We start from the raw sequence: 19,628 nt of genomic DNA, 5'->3' as shown, positions 1-19,628 counted from the left end.
TTTCATGGTTCGGGCTAGGCCCCTTAGTTCCAGTGAAGGGAAATCTTAACGCTACAGCATACAATGACATTCTGGACCATTCTGTGCTTCCAACTTTGTGGCAACAGTTTGGGGAAGGCCCTTTCCTTTTTCACCATGACAATGCCCCGATGCACGTTTCATGTCCAAACAGAAATGGTTTGTAAAGATCAGTGTGGAAGAACTTGACTGGCCTGCACAGACCCCTGACCTCAACCCCATCGAACACCTTTGGGATGAATTGGTACGCCGACTGCGAACCAGGCCTAATCGCCTAACATCAGTGCCCGACCTCACTAAGCAAGTCCATGCAGCAATGTTCCATCATCTAGTGGAAAGCCTTCCCAGAAGAGTGGAGGCTGTTATAGCAGCAAAGGGGGGACCGACTCCATATTAATGCACATTATTTTGGAATGAGATGTTCAATGAGAAGGTGTCCACATACGCCATGTATTGAATTAATGTTCTAGACACATTTCATTGGAACGTTGCAAGAACATTTCTGTGTATCAGTTGTCAGGACCTTGCCTGATGGTCCAAAAGAAACCAAGCCAATCAAGGCCCTAATTGGTGACCCATTGATCCATTCATAGCTCTTTGTCTGTTGGCATGGTTAGGGATATTCATACATACACACTGTGCTTTTAACATAGTGTTTTCAACTTACATATTTGGCACAAATGATTACATTGTGTGTGTTCATTTATACAGCAATTATTATTCAACATGGCCTCACCTGGGATTTGAACTCACAACTTCTTGGTTCATGGTTCTATGATCTTCCTGCTACACCACCATGTCATGTATTGGTTAATCTGACTATTCTCATCATTGATTTGATTTAGGCCTACTTATTTCAGCAATTTAACGGCTTACAGTATAGTTTCAGTATAGCATATGTTAACCTGTTTTAATGATACTTGTGAATCACTATGATCAATACAAGTTTTTCTTGAGTGTACTTTTAACAGAGCTGAGATTTAGTTGAAAATGCATTCACCCTATTGGTGAATGCCTTACACCTATCAAGTTGTTTCAGATCTACACAAGTGCCAAGGGAGGAGGGGGTAGGGTTTCTTCTGAACAGGACAGTGCCTAACCACAGAGTTTCTAAACTTAGAGGCACAACATCGTGAGACTTCTGGGAACACTTGCGAAACAGACCAAATATACCTTCATACTGTACTGTCTTTGGCCTAACTCCGTAGGTATAATTACCGGAATATAACAGAACGTTATTAACCAGATCCCATGCTTTCAAAATAACGGTTCTGTTCTGGAACAATATAGACCACTTTCGTTCCCGGTTCTGATTCTGTTCCTTGAAAAATGTTGTTATTTTCCGGTTTTCTGTTCTGTTCCCTGAACTGGTTCCAACCCCTGCTTCCAACTGCCAGTGTGAACAAGGCTAAAGAGAACTCTATCGTCTTTTTGAAATCTACACAAAAATACCACGTAGAACCAATGTGTCATTGAGAAACTCATTTTAATTAGATCAGATAGGTGTGTTGTAACTGTTGCCACATAATGACATTAACATACACTACCGTTCAAAAGTTTGGGGTCACTTAGAAATGTCCTTGTTTTCAAAAGAAAAACAATTTTTTTTGTCCATTAAAATAACATAAAATTCATCAGAAATACAGTGTAGACAGTGTTAATGTTGTAAATGGCTATTGTAGCTGGAAACGGCTGATTTTTTATGGAATATCTACATAGGCGTACAGAGGCCCATTATCAGCAAGCATCAGTCCTGTGTTCCAATGGCACGTTGTGTTTGCTAATCCAAGTTTATCATTTTAAAAGGCTAATTGATCATTAGAAAACCCTTTTGCAATTATGTTAGCACAGCTGAAAACTGTTGTGCTGATTAAAGAAGCAATAAAACTGGCCTTCTTGAGACTAGTTGAGTATCTGGAGCATCAGCAATTGTGGGTTCGATTACAGAACCAAAATGGCCAGAAACAAATAGCTTTCTTCTGAAACTCGTCAGTCTATTCTTGTTCTGAGAAATGAAGGCTATTCCATGCGAGAAATTGCCAAGAAACTGAAGATCTCGTACAACGCTGTGTACTACTCCCTTCACAGAACAGCGCAAACTGGCTCTAACCAGAATAGAAAGAGGAGTGGGAGGCCCCGTTGCACAACTGAGCAAGAGGACAAATACATTAGAGTGTCTAGTTTGAGAAACAGACATCTCACAGGTCAACTGGCAGCTTCATTAAATAGTACCCACAAAACACCAGTCTCAACGTCAACAGTGAAGAGGCGACTCTGGGATGCTGACCTTCTAGGCAGAGTTGCAAAGAAAAAGCCATATCTCAGACTGGCCAATCAAAATAAAAGATTAAGATGGGCAAAAGAACACAGACACTTGACAGAGGAAGATTGGAAAAAAGTGTTATGGACAGACAAATCGAAGTTTGAGGTGTTCGGATCACAAAGAAGAACATTTGTGAGACGCAGACCAAATGAAAAGATGCTGGAGGAGTGCTTGATGCCATCTGTCAAGCATGGTGGAGGCAATGTGATGGTCTGGGGGTGCCTTGGTGGTGGTAAAGTGGGAGCTTTCTACAGGGTAAAAGGGATCTTGAAGAAGGAAGGCTATCACTCCATTTTGCAACGCCATGCCATACCCTGTGGACGGCACTTGATTGGAGCCAATTTCCTCCTACAACAGGACAATGTCCCAAAGCACAGCTCCAAACTATGCAATAACTATTTAGGGAAGAAGCAGTCAGCTGGTATTCTGTCTATAATGGAGTGGCCAGCACAGTCACCGGATCTCAACCCAATTGAGCTGTTGTGGGAGCGGCTTGACCGTATGGTACGTAAGAAGTGCCCATCAAGCCAATCCAATGTGGGAGGTGCTTCAGGAAGCATGGGATGAAATCTCTTCAGATTACCTGGAATAGTATAACGGTAATCCTTCTACCCCCTCCCCCACCCCCCCATTTAAAAAAAAAATGAAGAAAGAAAAAGGACTTAAATGTAAATGTACCTCAACAAATTGACAACTAGAATGCCAAAGGTCTGCAAGGCTGTAATTGATGCAAATGGAGGATTCTTTGACGAAAGCAAAGTTTGAAGGACACAATTATTATTTATATTAAAAATCATTATTTCTAACCTTGTCAGTGACTACATTTCCTACGCATTTTGCTATATTTCCTATTCAAACTCATTTCATGTATGTTTTCATTGAAAACAAGGAAATGTCTAAGTGACCCCAAACTTTTGAACGGTAGTGTATATTTCTAAGAATGTGAGAGTAGGGTGACTCCCCTAGTGGGTCTTGATCCCAGGCCACCAGCACCAATGACAAACACCCTAAACACTGTCTCAATAAGAAATATCTCTAGGACATGTGCTTATTGGGCCAGTATAGTTATGACCTGTCCAGAAAAAACCCTACCCCCTCCTCCCTAGGCACCTATGTAGCTGAAACAACTTGATCGATGTAAGCAATAGGGTGAATGCACTTTGAAGTAAATCACAGCTCTGTTAAAAGTACATTCGGATTGAGGTCTGGGCTATAACTAGGCCATTCCAAGACATTTAAATGTTTCCCCTTAAACCACTCGAGTGTTGCTTTAGCAGTATGCTTAGGGTCATTGTCCTGCTGGAAGGTGAACGTCCGTCCCAGTCTCAAATCTCTGGAACACTGAAACAGGTTTCCCTCAAGAATTTCCCTGTATTTAGCGCCATCCATCATTCCTTAAATTCTGACCAGTTTCCCAGTCCCTGCCGATGAAAAACATCCCCACAGCATGATGCTGCCACCACCATGCTTCACTGTTGGGATGGTGTTCTCGGGGTGATGAGAGGTGTTGATTTTGTGCCAGACATAGCGTTTTCCTTGATGGCCAAAAAGCTCAATTTTAGTCTCATCTGACCAGAGTACCTTCTTCCATATGTTTGGGGAGTCTCCCACATGGCTTTTGGTGAACACCAAACATGTTTGCTTATTTTTTTCTTTAAGCAATGGCTTTTTTTCTGGCCACTCTTCCGTAAAGCCCAGCTCTGTGGAGTGTACGGCTTAAAGTGGTCCTATGAACAGATACAACAATCTCCGCTGTGGAGCTTTGCAGCTTCTTCAGGGTTATCTTTGTTGCCTCTCTGATTAATGCCCTCCTTGCCAGGTCTGTGAGTTTTGGTGGGCGGCCCTCTCTTGGCAGGTTTGTTGTGGTGCCATATTCTTTCCATTTTTTAATAATGGATTTAATGGTGCTCTGTGGGATGTTCAAAGTTTCAGATATTTTTTTATAACCCAACCCTGATCTGTACTTCTCCACAACTTTGTCCCTGACCTGTTTGGAGAGCTCCTTGGTCTTCATGGTGCCGCTTGCTTGGTGGTGCCCCTTGCTTAGTGGTGTTGCAGAATCTGGGGCCTTTCAGAACAGGTGTGAGATTTGAGACTGGGACGGAGGTTCACAGGTGTGAATATGTACTGAGATCACGTGTGCCCTTGAGCAAGGCACTTAACCCTAATTGCTCCTGTAAGTCGCTCTGGTTAAGAGCGTCTGCTAAATGACTAAAATGTAAAATGTAAATGTAATGTGACGCTTAGATTGCACACAGGTGGATTTATTTAACTAATTATGTGACTTCTGAAGGTAATTGGTTGCACCAGATCTTATTTAGGGGCTTCATAGCAAAAGGGGTGAATACATATGCACGCACCACTTTTCCGTTATTTATGTTTTAGATTTTTTTATTTTTTTATTTCACTTCACCAATTTGGACTATTTTGTGTATGTCCATTACATGAAATCCAAATAAAAATCAATTTAAATTACAGGTTGTAATGCAACAAAATAGGAAAAACGCCAAGGGGGATGAATACTTTTGCAAGGCACTGTATATTGAAAACACTATGTTAAAAGCACTGTGTGTGAGAGTATCCCTAAACTTCCCAACAGACAAAAATCTAATGGATCAGTGGTTCACCAATTAGGGCCTTTATTGGCTTGGCAACAGTGGAGAATGTTTATATGGGAACATCAGGTAACGTCCTGACAACTGATACACAGAAATGTTCTCCTAACCCTCCGAAAACTGGACACATTAATGTTCTTGCAACATTCCAATGAAACTTGTCTAGAACATTAATATCTTGAATTCTGAAAACATGGTAACCACGTTCTGAGTAAGTTCTATTTGACATTAAGGGAATGGTCTCTTGGAAACATTCCTTGCACATCATGGGAACATTCCTACGAAAACATTAGTTAATGACCTAATGAGACTCTTAAGGGAACGTTCTCTAAAGTTGTGGGAACGTTTGTTGTTATCTGGGAGAACTGTATTCCGATTACACACAGGCCTACTGAACAGCAGTGATGGTCTCGCATTTGTGCAGTTTCGACAAACAATGTTCATACTCAGTGGCGGCTCCTGAAAAAATTCTCAGGAGGGGCAATTTTTCTGATGATTTAGGTGACCTACACACATTTTAAAAAAGATATGTCCAGCAACAACATGAAGACAGGGGCAGCATATAAGTCAATACCAGAAGCATTTATTGACTGATCTGGGGAGATGGATTCCAGTTTCTGTGACAGATTATAAATAATCTCTGATGCCTTTGTTATATTAGCTTTTGGTTGAATGTACTGTCGTAGTAAATATATAATGTTATAGCTTGGTCTGACTAAAATCTTGTGCATGACCCATTTTGTGTTGGGCCTTTGTATTCAATACAATGAACAAGAGTCCTATCTTGTCAGCCTTGTCAGCAGGTGGCTAAGGATAACACCCACGCCATAGGTCTCTCAGTTCTTCCAACTCACGAGTTCTTGCCCTGAGGACACACACACACACACACCCACACACACACACACACACACACATCATCACTGATAAACACACACACACACACACACACATCATCACTGATAACAAACACACACACACACACACACTGATAACAAACACACACACACACAAATCCTCTTCTCTTAGGCTGAACATCTGAAGACAGAGAACCCGACTCAGAGCCAATGCAACAGTGACACTAGCCTGGAGGTGACATCGCCCAACTCATCAGGACCAATCAGAAGATCAGAACTACTAGATTCAACCTACTTCATTTTATTGTATAAAATGTCAGCACACAATGTTTAGGGGCTCTTCTGATAAACTCCCTACGAGTTTGACGAACGGGTCCGTGCACGCGATTCCAGATATCTTTACCTCTGAATAAACTGCCTTATATTATACAATTATCCACCTTGTCCAAAAGTCTCTACTTTTTCTCCGTTCTCCAGTAAACTTGTTTTATCAACAATAGTAAGGTTCAATGACACAGAAAGCAGTTCAATGTCGGGGTACAGAGTCGCTCTCTTACCAGGATCGCGGTCCGCTCTGACCAGGGTGAAGGTGGCCGGCTCCACCTCTCTGTCCGGGACTCTGTCATCCAGTCAAGTCTCCCAGCTGTATTGGGATTCCGCTGCCAGCAGCGTTTTCATTATTTAGTCCGTTCGTAGCGGGTATGTACACGATCAACAAGATCAGTCCAAAACCGAAGATCAGTCCAAAGCAGAATGTTTGCAGAATGTTTGTAAACTAAGTCTACAAATTAAAAACATAAAATAACGCCACACAGCAGGTCGCAACATAGACTCTGATAGCCGCCATTGTCTTAGTTACGTTCAACGTTACGTCACGTATGACGAAAGCGCGTAAGTGCATGCCCACAGACACCCATAGAGAATGTATTGAAAGCTTTGAAATGTGAAAAAAATAGATTTTACATGACAGGCTATGAGAGACTTCTGGGCGATTTTCAACCTGACTGAAATCGCCCAAAAAACGGGCGGGGCCATTTGAAGCACGACTTTAGCCTGATTTGACATTTAGTGGCTGGCAGATCAGACGTGAACACTGATAACTGCTGTTGCCGTGATATAATTGATTAGAAAAAAAATCCCTTCCTTTTCCCGTTTGGCAGTGCGTCGCCCATATCGCCCTATTGAACAAGCCGTCCCTGTTCATACTACACCAAAGGAACCACGTGTCATGGCATTCTGTTTTTACGACTAATGGCTATAGGTGTCATTTCGAACACACTCTAAGAACATCTGCCGATAAAGTCAAACAAGAAACTGGCTAAAGAACATTGTTCAAGTGAACAAGTAAATGGTGACGTGCTCACCAGCTAACTGCTGAACGGTGGTGGGCTCTGGCTGTGATGAACAGTTGCCCAGGTGATGAGGTTCTGTACATGGTGCAATTGGTGGCAAAGGGCTATCTCCTGTTGCAGTTACATATCCAGGTGTTGCCTGTAATTGCTGTAAAAGCTTCTGTCATGGACAGAGCAAAAACCCAAACAGGTCTTGTTTTTCAGACACAAAAACAATAACAATAAAAACAAGCCACAAATCACTTGGGGCGGCAGGTAGCCTGGCGGGTAGGAGTGTTGGGCCAGTAACCGATCGAATCCCCGAACTGACAAGGTAAAAAATATGTTGTTCTGCCCCTGAGCAAGGCAGTTAACCCACTGTTCCCCGGCGCCGTCGATGTTGATTAAGGCAGCTCTCTTATTCAGAGGGGTTGGGTTAAATGCGGAAGACACATTTCAGTTGAATGCATTCAGTTGTACAACTGACTAGGTATCTCCCTTAATTTTAGACATAACATAAATAACCCAAACAACAGTACAAGAGACACAGCAACTTGGACCCCACTGACTTTTTTATTTATCTGTGAAACAGATGGGGAGGGGGGACTATTTCACATGAATGGGATACTGTACCTCAAGTACCTTGTTTAAGTGGTTGATGCGTTTATCCAGCTCCTATGATATAAGTATCTTTGCCATTTTGATCTGGTCCTATGCCTTCCTCTTCTTGATGCTTTCTAACCTACATAAATCACTGTATTACACGCTAAGGCCCTCAGATTTACTAAAGGTTTGTTTATTCATAAGGGAATTAAACACTGCTGATCAAACAAAAATATAAAATGAAGGTGAAAAGAAAGAATCAGACAGGTAAAGTATATAAATCAAGACAGTTTCATGTATAGGCGACAAAAAACAAAACAACGTAGCATTTCCATATGAGGCAGCTAAGCTTCAGCTACCCACTTGACCTCTGCTGGCCTCTCTTCCCTACACTCACTTCAGCTGTGTCTGATTGACAGAGTTCTCCACAGCAGACCTTTTCTCTTCCACCTGGGCTCTTAGGTTCTCCAGAAGCCTTCGCTGCTTGTCTATGAGATGTGCCTGCTGTATGCCTACAATGGTCCCAGGCATCATGTGACTATTTAAGTGGGATTGGTCTATGTTAGTGATGGCACTACTCTTTGGTGGGGTTGGTGATAATGCTGGTGCATTTTCACGGGGGCCACAAACCTGCCGGTAGGATTGTTAGTTGTATGATGGGAATGGTGCCCTCTTCTTGCAGAGGGCACACACACTCTGGGCTTGCCATGGGACTTGCCATGGGGCTTGCCATGGGGCATGACAGTCTGCACAGCACTGAAAAAGTAATAGTAAATTCACTGTGTAAAATAGATTCAATGAAATCCATAACTCACAGGCACCTCCTGTAGATGAAAAAGTAGTAGGCTACAGGTGGCTTACCATAGAATTACATATTAGAACGTACATTTAACAGGATCTGTGTGGCTTACACTGTTGAACTGCTTGTGATGTAATATGACTGAGAACAACATCACAATAAGATAAATATGCTATACTGTATGTTAATCTCAAACACAATACAAGGATAAAGGCTACAGTATCACACAACGGAGCCTTAATATGAAGCCATCATTTGAGATGGGCTACTACTCCTATAGTCCCCTCATCAAAACATATTAGTAACATGTCCAAAAAGCAACCTCTTTAAAATGCATTACTGAGAAAATCACTCACGTGTTCCGTCAAAGATAAATAGAGCCAGTGGGTTCAGTGGTGTAGTGGTGCCTGGAGAAGTAGGCATACTCTAATTTTGCTTAAAAAAATCCTAAACAGACCGCCCGGCAAAGGCAGGCCCCCTGTGTGAAAAATTCTATAAGAAACACTGACATACTCTGAAGGACCTAAAATGATAAATGGTCTTTCACAGTCAGGCCAAACCAAGATGTACTGTGCAAGTAGGCTAATAGTAGGCCTACTATTTAAATAGATAAATGAGGCTGTCAACTGAGTCAGAAATTCACAGGTTTCAGATTTTTTCATTTTTCTTCAGGTTTTCGCTGTCAAAGTCACACTTTATTATAAGTCCACAACAATTCTTAAACCACATCGGGTGACCACTTTTGAGGTCTGGGAAAAATCTAAGAAATTTAGATTTGAGTGTAGTTACCCTTTAAATCAAGTCTGCAGGCACCAACACTGTTGTTTGGTTAGCTGTCTTTCTGTAGTGCACATGAGATGGTGTTTGCAAAACAAATGGCCACTGGATTGATGCAAATAATCCTGATATAATTCTGCCAGGCAGGCATAGGCTACTTAAGCTAGTTAACATTTAATTGAAGGTTTTTGGGAAAGCCTTTCCATATACCAGAAGTTTAGGTCTATCATTAGCATCACTATATTTTTCCTGTTCCTTAATTGTTTGAAACCTTGACGTTTTACTTCATATTGTGATGCAACAGGTAAAACTTGCTTCAAAGTCCTACCATAAAAATGTTGAGGGAAATATTTTATAAACACTTCCTCTTATGCGCTCTCCTGTTTTATTGGTTTTCAACTAAACTTTATTTCATTGTCTAGCAGCCAAACGCATTATCCTAGTCATATTAGCAACCCATGATAGTTGTTTCTTTAGATTGCATCTCCCCTCTCTAAATGTCTAATGGATATGTCCATCTCTGTCCATGAAACAGCTCACGAAAGTTGCGCATTTTAAAATGTTGTTTTCCCGCAAATATAATTGTTTTACATTTGCACGTATGCCTACCGCCATGTGCACATTGCTGCGCTTAAATTGTGAAGAAATACTATTTTATCAACATTTAAAGCTAAACATTCTGATCTGTTCCATCACCCGTATTAATTGATATGGTGTATACCTCCACTACACTACTTTGATACATCAGCGGGGATTCAGAAGTGAGTATACACAATGCCTAGGCTACGGAAACGAAAGTGGGTATACCTGCCAATACCCTCCACAGCACAACTGAGTGGGTTCTTCTTCAATGCAAAAAGAAGTTGGGTTGATCTTTGTGTTCTTCTTCTATGATATAATGGCGGTCCGCAAACAATCATTTAAGTGCATGCCGCCACCTACTGTGCTGGTATGTACGATCAATCATGAGCTGCCCAATTCTGTACTACCATGAAAATAAATGAACCTGGTGTTACTCTTTTTTTATTAATTTAGCAGACGCTCTTATCCAGAGCAATTATGGTTAAGTGCCTTGCTCAAGGACACATCGACAGATTTTTCACTTAGTCAGCTCGGGGATTAGAACTAGTGACCTTTCGGTTACTGTCACAACGCTCTTAACCACTAAGCTACCTGCCGCCCTAACACCAATTATTCCAATTGAGATCTTTGCTACAGTCTCTCTCTCTCTCTCTCTCGCTGGCTCTCTCTCTCTGCTAAATTTGTGGCATAAAGAGATAACAAAATTAATATTTCAGGCTAATTAGAAATTACAAACTGCCTGTTGACTTTTGCTTTCACTGCAGTTTGATGCAGGGCTACAAAGGTTAATAATTTGGTTTTGGTTGGGGTTAATAATTTGGTTTTGGTTGGGGGAAAAACAGCATTCTCATTCAGTCTAATTCAGGAATGAATATCACTGTTTCATAAACGAGGTCAAATTATCTATGTTTATTCTGTATTGCTCTTGGTGTCCGTCTGATGTCGCTGTTCGTTTCTCAAAGTTGTCGGGCCGCAAATCTCGTACAAAACCGTGAGATTTCATATTCCCGTTCCTCTTTCAACTCTCCTCCAAGATGGTAAGTACCGTCGTGTATACTTCTGCTGTAAAATATGGTTTAAATCTATGTCCATCCTGTATTGTACGAGTAGAACAATCACACATTTGTGAAGTTGTCTTATATGTTATAGACATTGTTCCTCTCCATTGTCACTATTACGGAGAATGCGGTAGAAAAACGTTGTAAATCGGCGACAACTCCCGAATGTTGGATATAGGCCTTTGCTAGGTAGCGAAAGCTAACTAACTAGCTACCCACGTTTCCTTTGACAATGTCGTAAATTATCTTAATTATGTCAAGGAACCGACCTTGTAAAATATTTTATATACATCGTAATACTTACAACCTTAGCCATTATGGCCGCAGATATGTTGTGGTAGTTTAGTTTACTAGCTAATCCATTAGTCGCTAACGTTACCTGCCATAAGTAGGGTAGCGTGAAAGCGAAGTTGAATCTCGAGCGCATGTGTTGGCCAGGTACATATTAACATTATATTTGTCTCGTTCTTGCCCCGGTTATGAAGTATTCTGTTTGGTTGTTGACATGGTTAAATAGGTCTCCTACTTGTTGTCCAATCATGTTAGCTTGTTAACCTAAATTAAATTATGTCTTGCAGCCTACCAAGAAGACCAAGACCAGGAAGCTCCGAGGGCACGTCAGCCACGGACATGGTCGTATCGGTGAGTTGAACATGGTCAACATTGAGGATACTTGTGGGTAGTAATGGTGGCTATTGCAAAACGTGTGAAAACTGTTTCTCTTCCTAGGAAAGCATAGGAAGCATCCTGGAGGTCGTGGTAATGCTGGTGGCATGCATCACCACAGAATTAACTTCGACAAATAGTGAGTAGAGTACTTTACCATGTCTGTTTTAGTGCAACACTATTTAGCATATTCATTGTGAACCTTAGTGTAGGCGTACACTGCACTGTTTGGTGGCTTGAGTAGTAAGAACAAATTATCAATGTTGTGTTTTAAGAGGAAGTGATCCTCTGCATAGTGAGTGATGCTGTCACAGAGACTCAGAGTCTCATCTTGACAAACACTGTTGTCTTGGTGTGCTAGAGTTCTCTAAAAGTGAAGACTGGTCCTATTCACCGACTGGCCCCTCTTAGGCCAGTCACCCACATGGGCAGTTACAAGTATTGACATTTTTGCCAACACATTTGTTAGTCCTATACAATGTTTTTTGCTACAAAACTGAAGGCTGTGGGATGAAATCATTACTCATCACATTCATTTTGTGCAACAGGTTGTCTTGTATTTAGCAACTTCACAGCATGACAACTATCTGAGGACATACAAAGTCCTGTACTTGTAGTGCAGCAATGGATTTTTTTTTTGCTGATTGGTTTTGCTTTCCCACCACTTCATGTCATCTATTGATTACTTTGTCATGACGGTGTTTAAGACTGCGCTTCAACTTTATCACCAGTAACAGTTGGTGTAACAATGTGCTTGATGTGTCCTGTCTGGTGTCCTCTGTGCTTCCACAGCCACCCCGGGTACTTTGGTAAGGTGGGCATGCGACACTACCATCTCAAGAGGAACACAGTGCACTGCCCCACTGTCAACCTGGACAAACTGTGGACGCTGGTGAGCGAGCAGACCAGACTGAACTACGCCAAGAAGCCCGAAGGCCCTGCACCCATCATTGATGCCGTGCGTGCTGTAAGTATCTTCCCCAGAGCACCATATGTCTGGTCCCAGATGAAGGTGCTGGTTCATACATCAACTATTCTCCCTTTAACTGTAATGGTTTTTGAAGGTAGATTCTGTTTCATTTGAGGAACAGTTTAACTTGCTTCCAGGTATGGCAATGGAGAAAATAAAAAAAACTTTTAGATTATGACCAGCCTACTCTACAGGCCTTTTCTTTAGCCCAGTTCTAACACATCTGATTCAGGTAATCATTCCCCTGGTTAGTGGCTTGTCAATAACTTTGTGTTCAGGAGGCCACACTGAGTGATGCTGTCAGAGACTCAGAGTCTCATCTTGACAAACACCGTTGTCTTGGTGTGCTAGAGTTCTCTAAGAGTGAAGACTGGTCCTATTCACCGGCTGACCCTGTCATAGGTCAATCGGCCACATGGGCAGTTACACGTGTTAAACATTGTTGCCAGCACTGTTCTAGAGCCATGTTTGAGCAGGAGCTCTTGGCCTTTACTCTGTCATGCCCAAAGTTAGAGAAATAATTATGCATGTCGAACTTCCTTGTGTACTAGCTGGCTGTTCAAACTAAACTGATGTAAAGTCCCTAATAAGAGGCTTGCGCAAATGACAGCCTGCTGCGATTGTTGCGTAATATTGGCTTCTTGACCACTAGCTCCAGGGTGTCAATGGTTTTGACTTTTAAAAATCAAGTTTGTTGTAGCCATGCTGGCCTCTATGGCGCTGAATGGCATAGTTGTGAAATGAGATGTTACTGCAGTAGCTGTTGTGCTGTGATGGTTTATCACGTGGATATAGATGGTAGCTAGTAGTTTGAGATGGCCATGCATGTATTCAAGGTCTGAGGTCTGTATACTTGTGTAACTGGATCTGCTGCCTATCGTTTTGGAATTATTCATTTTGCAGATGCAACTTCCGTGAGTGAAATACATGGCATGTAGGGCCGTGTAGTTAATAGGACTGACTTTGTGGGAAGGTGGGCAACTTGATGAGATGTCCTTTTTGTGTAGGTGTGTTAACAAATGTTGGTTCTGTCTCCACAGGGCTACTTCAAAGTGCTGGGCAAAGGGAAGCTGCCCAAGCAGCCCGTGATTGTCAAGGCAAAGTTCTTCAGCCGACGGGCAGAGGAGAAGATCAAGGCAGTGGGAGGAGCCTGCGTGCTAATGGCATAAGCTCCTGTCAATGTTTTTTGCAAGAATAAACTGTATAAATTGGATTGGCTTTGTCTTGTGGTCTGAAGATGTAAATGTTGCCTAAAGCTTAGCTCACACCTTGTTTTGTAAAAGTTGTCGCCCAAGAACTGAGAATGCATTGATTTGCTGCATAGAATGCCTTTGCCATTGGTCACCAACCCTGTTCCTGGTTGCTACAGGGTGTGCAGACTTGTGTTCCAACTCAACATGTACACATCTGACTAGGCTAATCAAGGTGTGTTAGAGCAGTTGTTCTCAATTGGTTTTGCCTTGGGACCCAAGTTACACCAGGTTGTCTGTCACCCAATAATTGCAGTGCAAAATGTTTGTGCCTAAATGCAATCTGAAAACATTTAATGCTGTATTGATAGTAACTGTAGCAATTATATACAATTTAATTTTGCCCATCTTGATTAATGTTAAGCTCACTGGTTTGGGACTAGAATCAACCAAATCTGCTAAATATTTCTGCTAATAGCTCTATTGAAAATGTGGTGAAATTGTTCAGATTGAGTTAAATTACTTTCTACCTGGTCTTGGTTTTAAGTTCAGATGTAATTTTTCATTACATTTATACTCTGTGACCCACCAGTTGAGAATAGCTGTGTTCAAGACATTGCTGCCTGGACAGATTCACTGATTTACAAATCGCCTTGAATACTCTTAACTCCAGATAATTGGATGAATGAGGTGTCAGTGGTTGGCTGGGTCAACCTGTACCCAAATGGTTTTGCAGGACCAGGGTTTGACTACTGGTGAGTCATTTACATTTAAGTCATTTAGCAGACGCTCTTGTCCAGAGCGATTTACAGTTGGTGAGTGCATACATTTTTTATACTGGCCCCCCATGGGAATCGAACCCACAACCCTGGCATTGCAAATGCCATGCTCTACTGAGCTACATCCCTGCCGGCCATTCCCTCCCCTACACGACGCTGGGCCAATTGTGCACCGTCCATGGGGCGCAAATACATTTGGCATGTTCTTTGACTGAATAGTTATTTTGATCGCTAGAATTGTCTGCTATAAGTTGGCATACCTAAACTTAGCAAAAAAAGAACATCCTCACTGTCAACTGTGTTTATTTTCAGCAAACTTAACGTGTATATATTTGTATAAACAAGATTCAACAACTGAGATAAACTGAACAAGTTCCACAGACGTGACTAACAGAAATTGAATAATGTGTCCCTGAACAAAGGGGGTCAAAAGTAACAGTATCTGGTGTGACCACCAGCTTAATTAAGTACTGCAGTGCATTCCTGGTGTAACTCAGGCAGTTGTTGCCATCCTGTACCTGTCCCGCAGGTGTGATGTTCGGATGAGGGTGCACCCCCTTATCCACATCGACGGGACCGCAGTGGAGAAGGTGGAAAGCTTCAAGTTCCTTGGCATACACATCACTGACAAACTGAAATGGTCCACCCACGCAGACAGTGTGGTGAAGATGGCGCAACAGAGCCTCTTCAACCTCAGGAGGCTGAAGAAATTTGGCTTGGAACCTAAAACCCTCACAAACTTTTACAGATGCACAATTGAGAGCGTCCTGTCGGGCTGTATCACCGCCTGGTACTGCACCGCCCGCAACCGCAGGGCTCTCCAGAGGGTGGTGTGGTCTGCCGAACGCAATACCGGGGGCAAACTACCGCCCTCCAAGACACGTACAGCACCCGATGTCACAGGAAGGCCAAAAAGATAATCACCCGAGCCACTGCCTGTTCACCCCACTATCATCCAGAAGGCAAGGTCAGTACATGTGCATCAAAGCTGGTACTGAGAGAATGAAAAACAGCTTCTATCTCAAGGCCGTCAGACTGTTAAATAGCCATCACTAGCACATTAGAGGCTGCTGCCTATTGAAATCACTGACCACTTTAAGAAATGGAACACTAGTCACTTTAATAATGTTTACATATCTTGCTCTACTCATCTCATATGTATATACTGTATTCTATTCTATAATATTCTACTGTATCTTAGTCCATGCCACTCTGTCATTGCTTGTCCATATATTATATATTCTTAAATTCCATTCCTTACTAGATTTGTGTGTATTGGGTATATGTTGTGAAATTGTTAGATATTACTTGTTAGATATTACTGCACTGTTGGAGCTAGAAGCACAAGCATTTCGCTACACCCGCAATAACATCTGCTAAACACGTGTATGTGACACATTTGATTTGATTTGATGTACGATCCTGTGCAGGTGTTGTTACACGTGGTCTGCGACTGCGAGGAAGTTCAGCTGTCTGTCCTGTCTCCCTGTAGCGCTGTCTTAGGCGTCTGGCAGTATGGACATTGCAATTTATTGCCCTGGCCACATCTGCAGTCCTCATGCCTCCTTGCAGCATGCCTAAGGCACGTTCACGCAGATGAGCAGGGACCCTGGGCATCTTTCTTTTTGTGTTTTTCAGAGTCAGTAGAAAGGCCTCTTTAGTGTCCTAAGTTTTCATAACTGTGACCTTAATTGCCTACCATCTGTAAGCTGTTCGTGTCTTAACGACCGTTCCACAGGTGCATGTTCATTAATTGTTTATGGTTAATTGAACAAGCAAGGGAAACGGTGTTTAAACCCTTTACAATGAAGATCTGTGAAGTAATTTGGATTTTTACGAATTGTCTTTGAAAGACAGGATCCTGAAAAAGGGAAGTTTCTTTTTTTGCTGAGTTTATGTAGTTTGGGTATTTGCTATCTTCGTGAAAGTGGTCTGTTACATACGTATACATCAAAACAACTTAAAAGGGAGACCATTCGTGAAACTATTTTGAATCGAGACATGATTACATCCAGCATTCTAACCATTTCACAGCACATCAATTGACGATTCAGGCCATGAACAATTCCTATTTTTAAATAATGTTCTATTTTTGACCATTTATATGAAATATCGTGACACACTTGCCAGAAAACAGGGCTAAATTACTAAAATGTATCTGCGAGAATGAGCTGGTTTGAGCCAATACAGATAAGGGCGGTGCCCTAGACCGGAAATGTGACGACGTAATCTTTACCGCAAGTTTAGTGCGCGCAAAATTAACCAAAATAGGCGCAAGTGTTTGGGTAAGTAGCTTTCTGTGAATAAATTGTTTGTTTGTCTCGTTCACACAAATTAATGTGATAGGATGGAATGAATTAATGTTCAACATTATATTCTCGAATTCATTGGGATCTGATCGAGTGCTCTGTCAAGTATGTATGATATGCACCCACATAACTAGAGCGCACTACAAACCAAGGAAGATTGTGACGTCAACGTTTTGTCACGTTAACAGTATGCTACAATGTTACTCCTTGTCATAAAAGGGTATTTTGCCGGTGGCTCGGGTACAACAGAGATTTGACTCGGCTTGTTTTGTTATGGCAAGTCAAGCCTGGCAGCTGGAGTCATCCCTGCGCCGCTCCGCCAGACTCGGCCTGGAAGTACTGGAGAGAGCGTCGAGACGGAGAGTAGACTGGTCTAGTAGTGTGAGTCCGTCTCCCAATACAACATCAACGGATGGCAACGCCGGGAATGAGGTAGGCCTACGTGTAATAGTTTTTATGTCTTCGCTATCGTCTTTTCTCTGGTTTCTTTTAACTATATGGAGTAATGGGAAGTTTTGGAAACTTCTATGTGTCATTATCATATCATCCCCAACTGTCAATATTTAGGTTCTGGGAAACTCAGCCCACACAAGCCTGGATGATGCTTTTGAGACCATAGCGGAATTCATGGCACAGACAACATATCAATGCAAGGTACTGTATGTGCTCCAACCCAATCCTATTGCTGTTACTTTTTGCATGCATTGGTGAATGCCTGGTGAATATGTTTGTTTGTGGTCCTCTGTAGCTCAGCTGGTAGAGCACGGCGCTTGTAACGCCAAGGTAGTGGGTTCAATCCCCGGGACCACCCATACACAAAAAAAAATGTATGCACGCATGACTGTAAGTCGCTTTGGATAAAAGCGTCTGCTAAATGGCATATTATTATTATTATTATTATTATTTGTATTACAGAACTTTTACACGCCAGAGACTGAGCCTATGGAAAATGAGAGAACCCATGTGTGCAAATACCATTCTCAATCTCACCAACGCCCAGGGACCACACTGCAGATCAGGAAACATGTAAGGCAAAGTTACAGCCTTTCAGTGCAGCAACCTGACATATTGTACATTTAGAAATTCAATTTGAAATGGCTTTACTTGTCATAGTCATGTGTTTGAGATACTAAGGTATGCCTGTGTTTCTCCAGGCACGGTCATCACCTGAGGATTTCCACATTGAGGTGTCACCAGGTACCTATGCGATTACCGCGGGAATGCAGGACTCGCAGCAACAGACCCGGCTAGTACGCATTAATGCAGGAGAGAGTATGAACCTCACCTTTCACCTCTAACCCCTGACCAATCCCCTTTTGACTGTTCTGCTACCAATAACAAAACTGTCCAATCAGAATGTTTACATATGAATTTTCACGTGAAAGTCTTGTCTTCTGGATTAATTTGTCGCTTTAGAGCGACAGTGATACATTGTTATTAATTTGCTGCTAAATGAGAAGCCATATTTTGATGATCTGATCAGGATTTAATTTGTTATATTCAATTATTTGTCATATGTCTGCCCAAACGCATCACGTAAAGCACTAATTATGTTTTTTTTACCATATCAGTATAATAAAGTATATTTTATATCAATGATAATTTTTGTTTTGGGCACAGTTTCTTGTCACCTCAAGAAAACTTGAACAAATGTTTAAAGGCCCACCTCAGAGGAAATTGTTGCACCTATTTCGAGTAATTCCTGTCCTAAAGCGTAAATTCTCGTTTAGGTTCCACCTAGAAGACTGACGCAGGCTGCTAATACGTATTCAGGAATTGGGGATGGGATTGTGGTGATTTCCACGTGTAGCAGAGAAATAACAACAAATAGGGCACTGACTGACAGCTGTCAGCGTAACTAGCTAGCATGCTAACCTTAGCCAGCTCATGGAAGTTATGTGAGCACCATTTCAGTTAAGACAGGCATACTGTAAGTCAGGTGATTTATTTTTATGCAGACTAGCACAATAAGTTAAATGTATAGATTATGGTAATTTGCTGGTAAAAGGAGAGGTGCAAAAACATTAGTTTGCACCTCATTTTAATTTGCTCCATGGCAAGGCGGCCAAGTGTAGGGTCGTCACTAGTTAACACAGCCACAAAGTCATAACCCCTGTCTATTTCTACATATTTTTTAAATCAGATTTTAAACTGAACTCTCACCTTAACGACACTGCTAACCTTAGCCTAACTAACCGTAAATAAAAACCAAAAAGCAATTTTTTGTTTTCATGAATTTGTACGATTTTGACTTTATGTAGTGGAAACCCAAGTGTAGGCTACAGCGAAAAGCTGTTTGGCTCTCAGACGACTCGCGAATAGGAAAAACTTTGCAGCAGGTGTTTCTGATTAATAGACATTGCCATGCTGGTGGGTGGTAACGTTTAATTAAAACTCAGCCCTGAAACGAAACGTAGGCTGAAAAATGTGCACATCATCTTATAGGAAAAGACAAGCTAGACTCACGGAAACATCATCAGGATTTGGCACTTCAAGGCCAAATATATCATACTTTGACTAAAACAATGACTTATTGACTTACATTGTTGTGCAACATCATGGGTAAGCTCTGGCCATCGTCTTTCAGCTCAAAAACATGTATTTCTACTGGTGTGGGCGTTTTAAGACTCCAGAAGATTCATATTCTATAGACAAATCCATCATGTATAAACACCTGTGACCGTGTTGCCAGGGGTTAACTGGAGTCTCGTTTTTGGACGAGGTCTGGAGTCTGTCAGGCCAAACGCATCCCTG

The 19,628-nt window shown here is 41.9% G+C and overlaps 2 protein-coding genes across 3 annotated transcripts; both read left to right on the top strand.

The window, feature by feature from the left end:
• The first annotated feature begins 10,915 nt into the window (after positions 1 to 10,915).
• LOC311134783 (large ribosomal subunit protein uL15-like) lies at positions 10,916 to 13,809 on the top strand. The gene is made up of 4 exons (XM_084168568.1): positions 10,916 to 11,602; positions 11,690 to 11,765; positions 12,419 to 12,593; positions 13,637 to 13,809. The coding sequence occupies exons 2-4, from the start codon at positions 11,734 to 11,736 to the stop codon at positions 13,763 to 13,765; spliced, it is 336 nt and encodes a 111-aa protein (XP_084024694.1). The 5' UTR covers positions 10,916 to 11,602; positions 11,690 to 11,733; the 3' UTR covers positions 13,766 to 13,809.
• Positions 13,810 to 15,328: 1,519 nt separating this feature from the next.
• On the top strand, positions 15,329 to 18,474 carry LOC311134782 (A-kinase-interacting protein 1-like). Of its 2 annotated transcripts, none has more exons than XM_084168567.1 (5): positions 15,329 to 15,532; positions 17,094 to 17,306; positions 17,442 to 17,528; positions 17,790 to 17,900; positions 18,029 to 18,474. In XM_084168567.1, the coding sequence occupies exons 2-5, from the start codon at positions 17,148 to 17,150 to the stop codon at positions 18,170 to 18,172; spliced, it is 501 nt and encodes a 166-aa protein (XP_084024693.1). In that variant the 5' UTR covers positions 15,329 to 15,532; positions 17,094 to 17,147; the 3' UTR covers positions 18,173 to 18,474. The 2 variants fall into 2 exon arrangements, with proteins under 2 accessions (XP_084024693.1, XP_084024692.1); XM_084168566.1 differs by lacking the exon at positions 15,329 to 15,532 and adding an exon at positions 16,809 to 16,850.
• Positions 18,475 to 19,628: the final 1,154 nt, after the last annotated feature.

This window comes from Coregonus lavaretus (assembly GCF_964263955.1).
Source record: "Coregonus lavaretus genome assembly, chromosome: 9".
Taxonomy (NCBI): domain Eukaryota; kingdom Metazoa; phylum Chordata; class Actinopteri; order Salmoniformes; family Salmonidae; genus Coregonus; species Coregonus lavaretus.
Note: the sequence above shows the minus strand (reverse complement) of the source record. Positions and strands in the feature narration are given on the sequence as shown.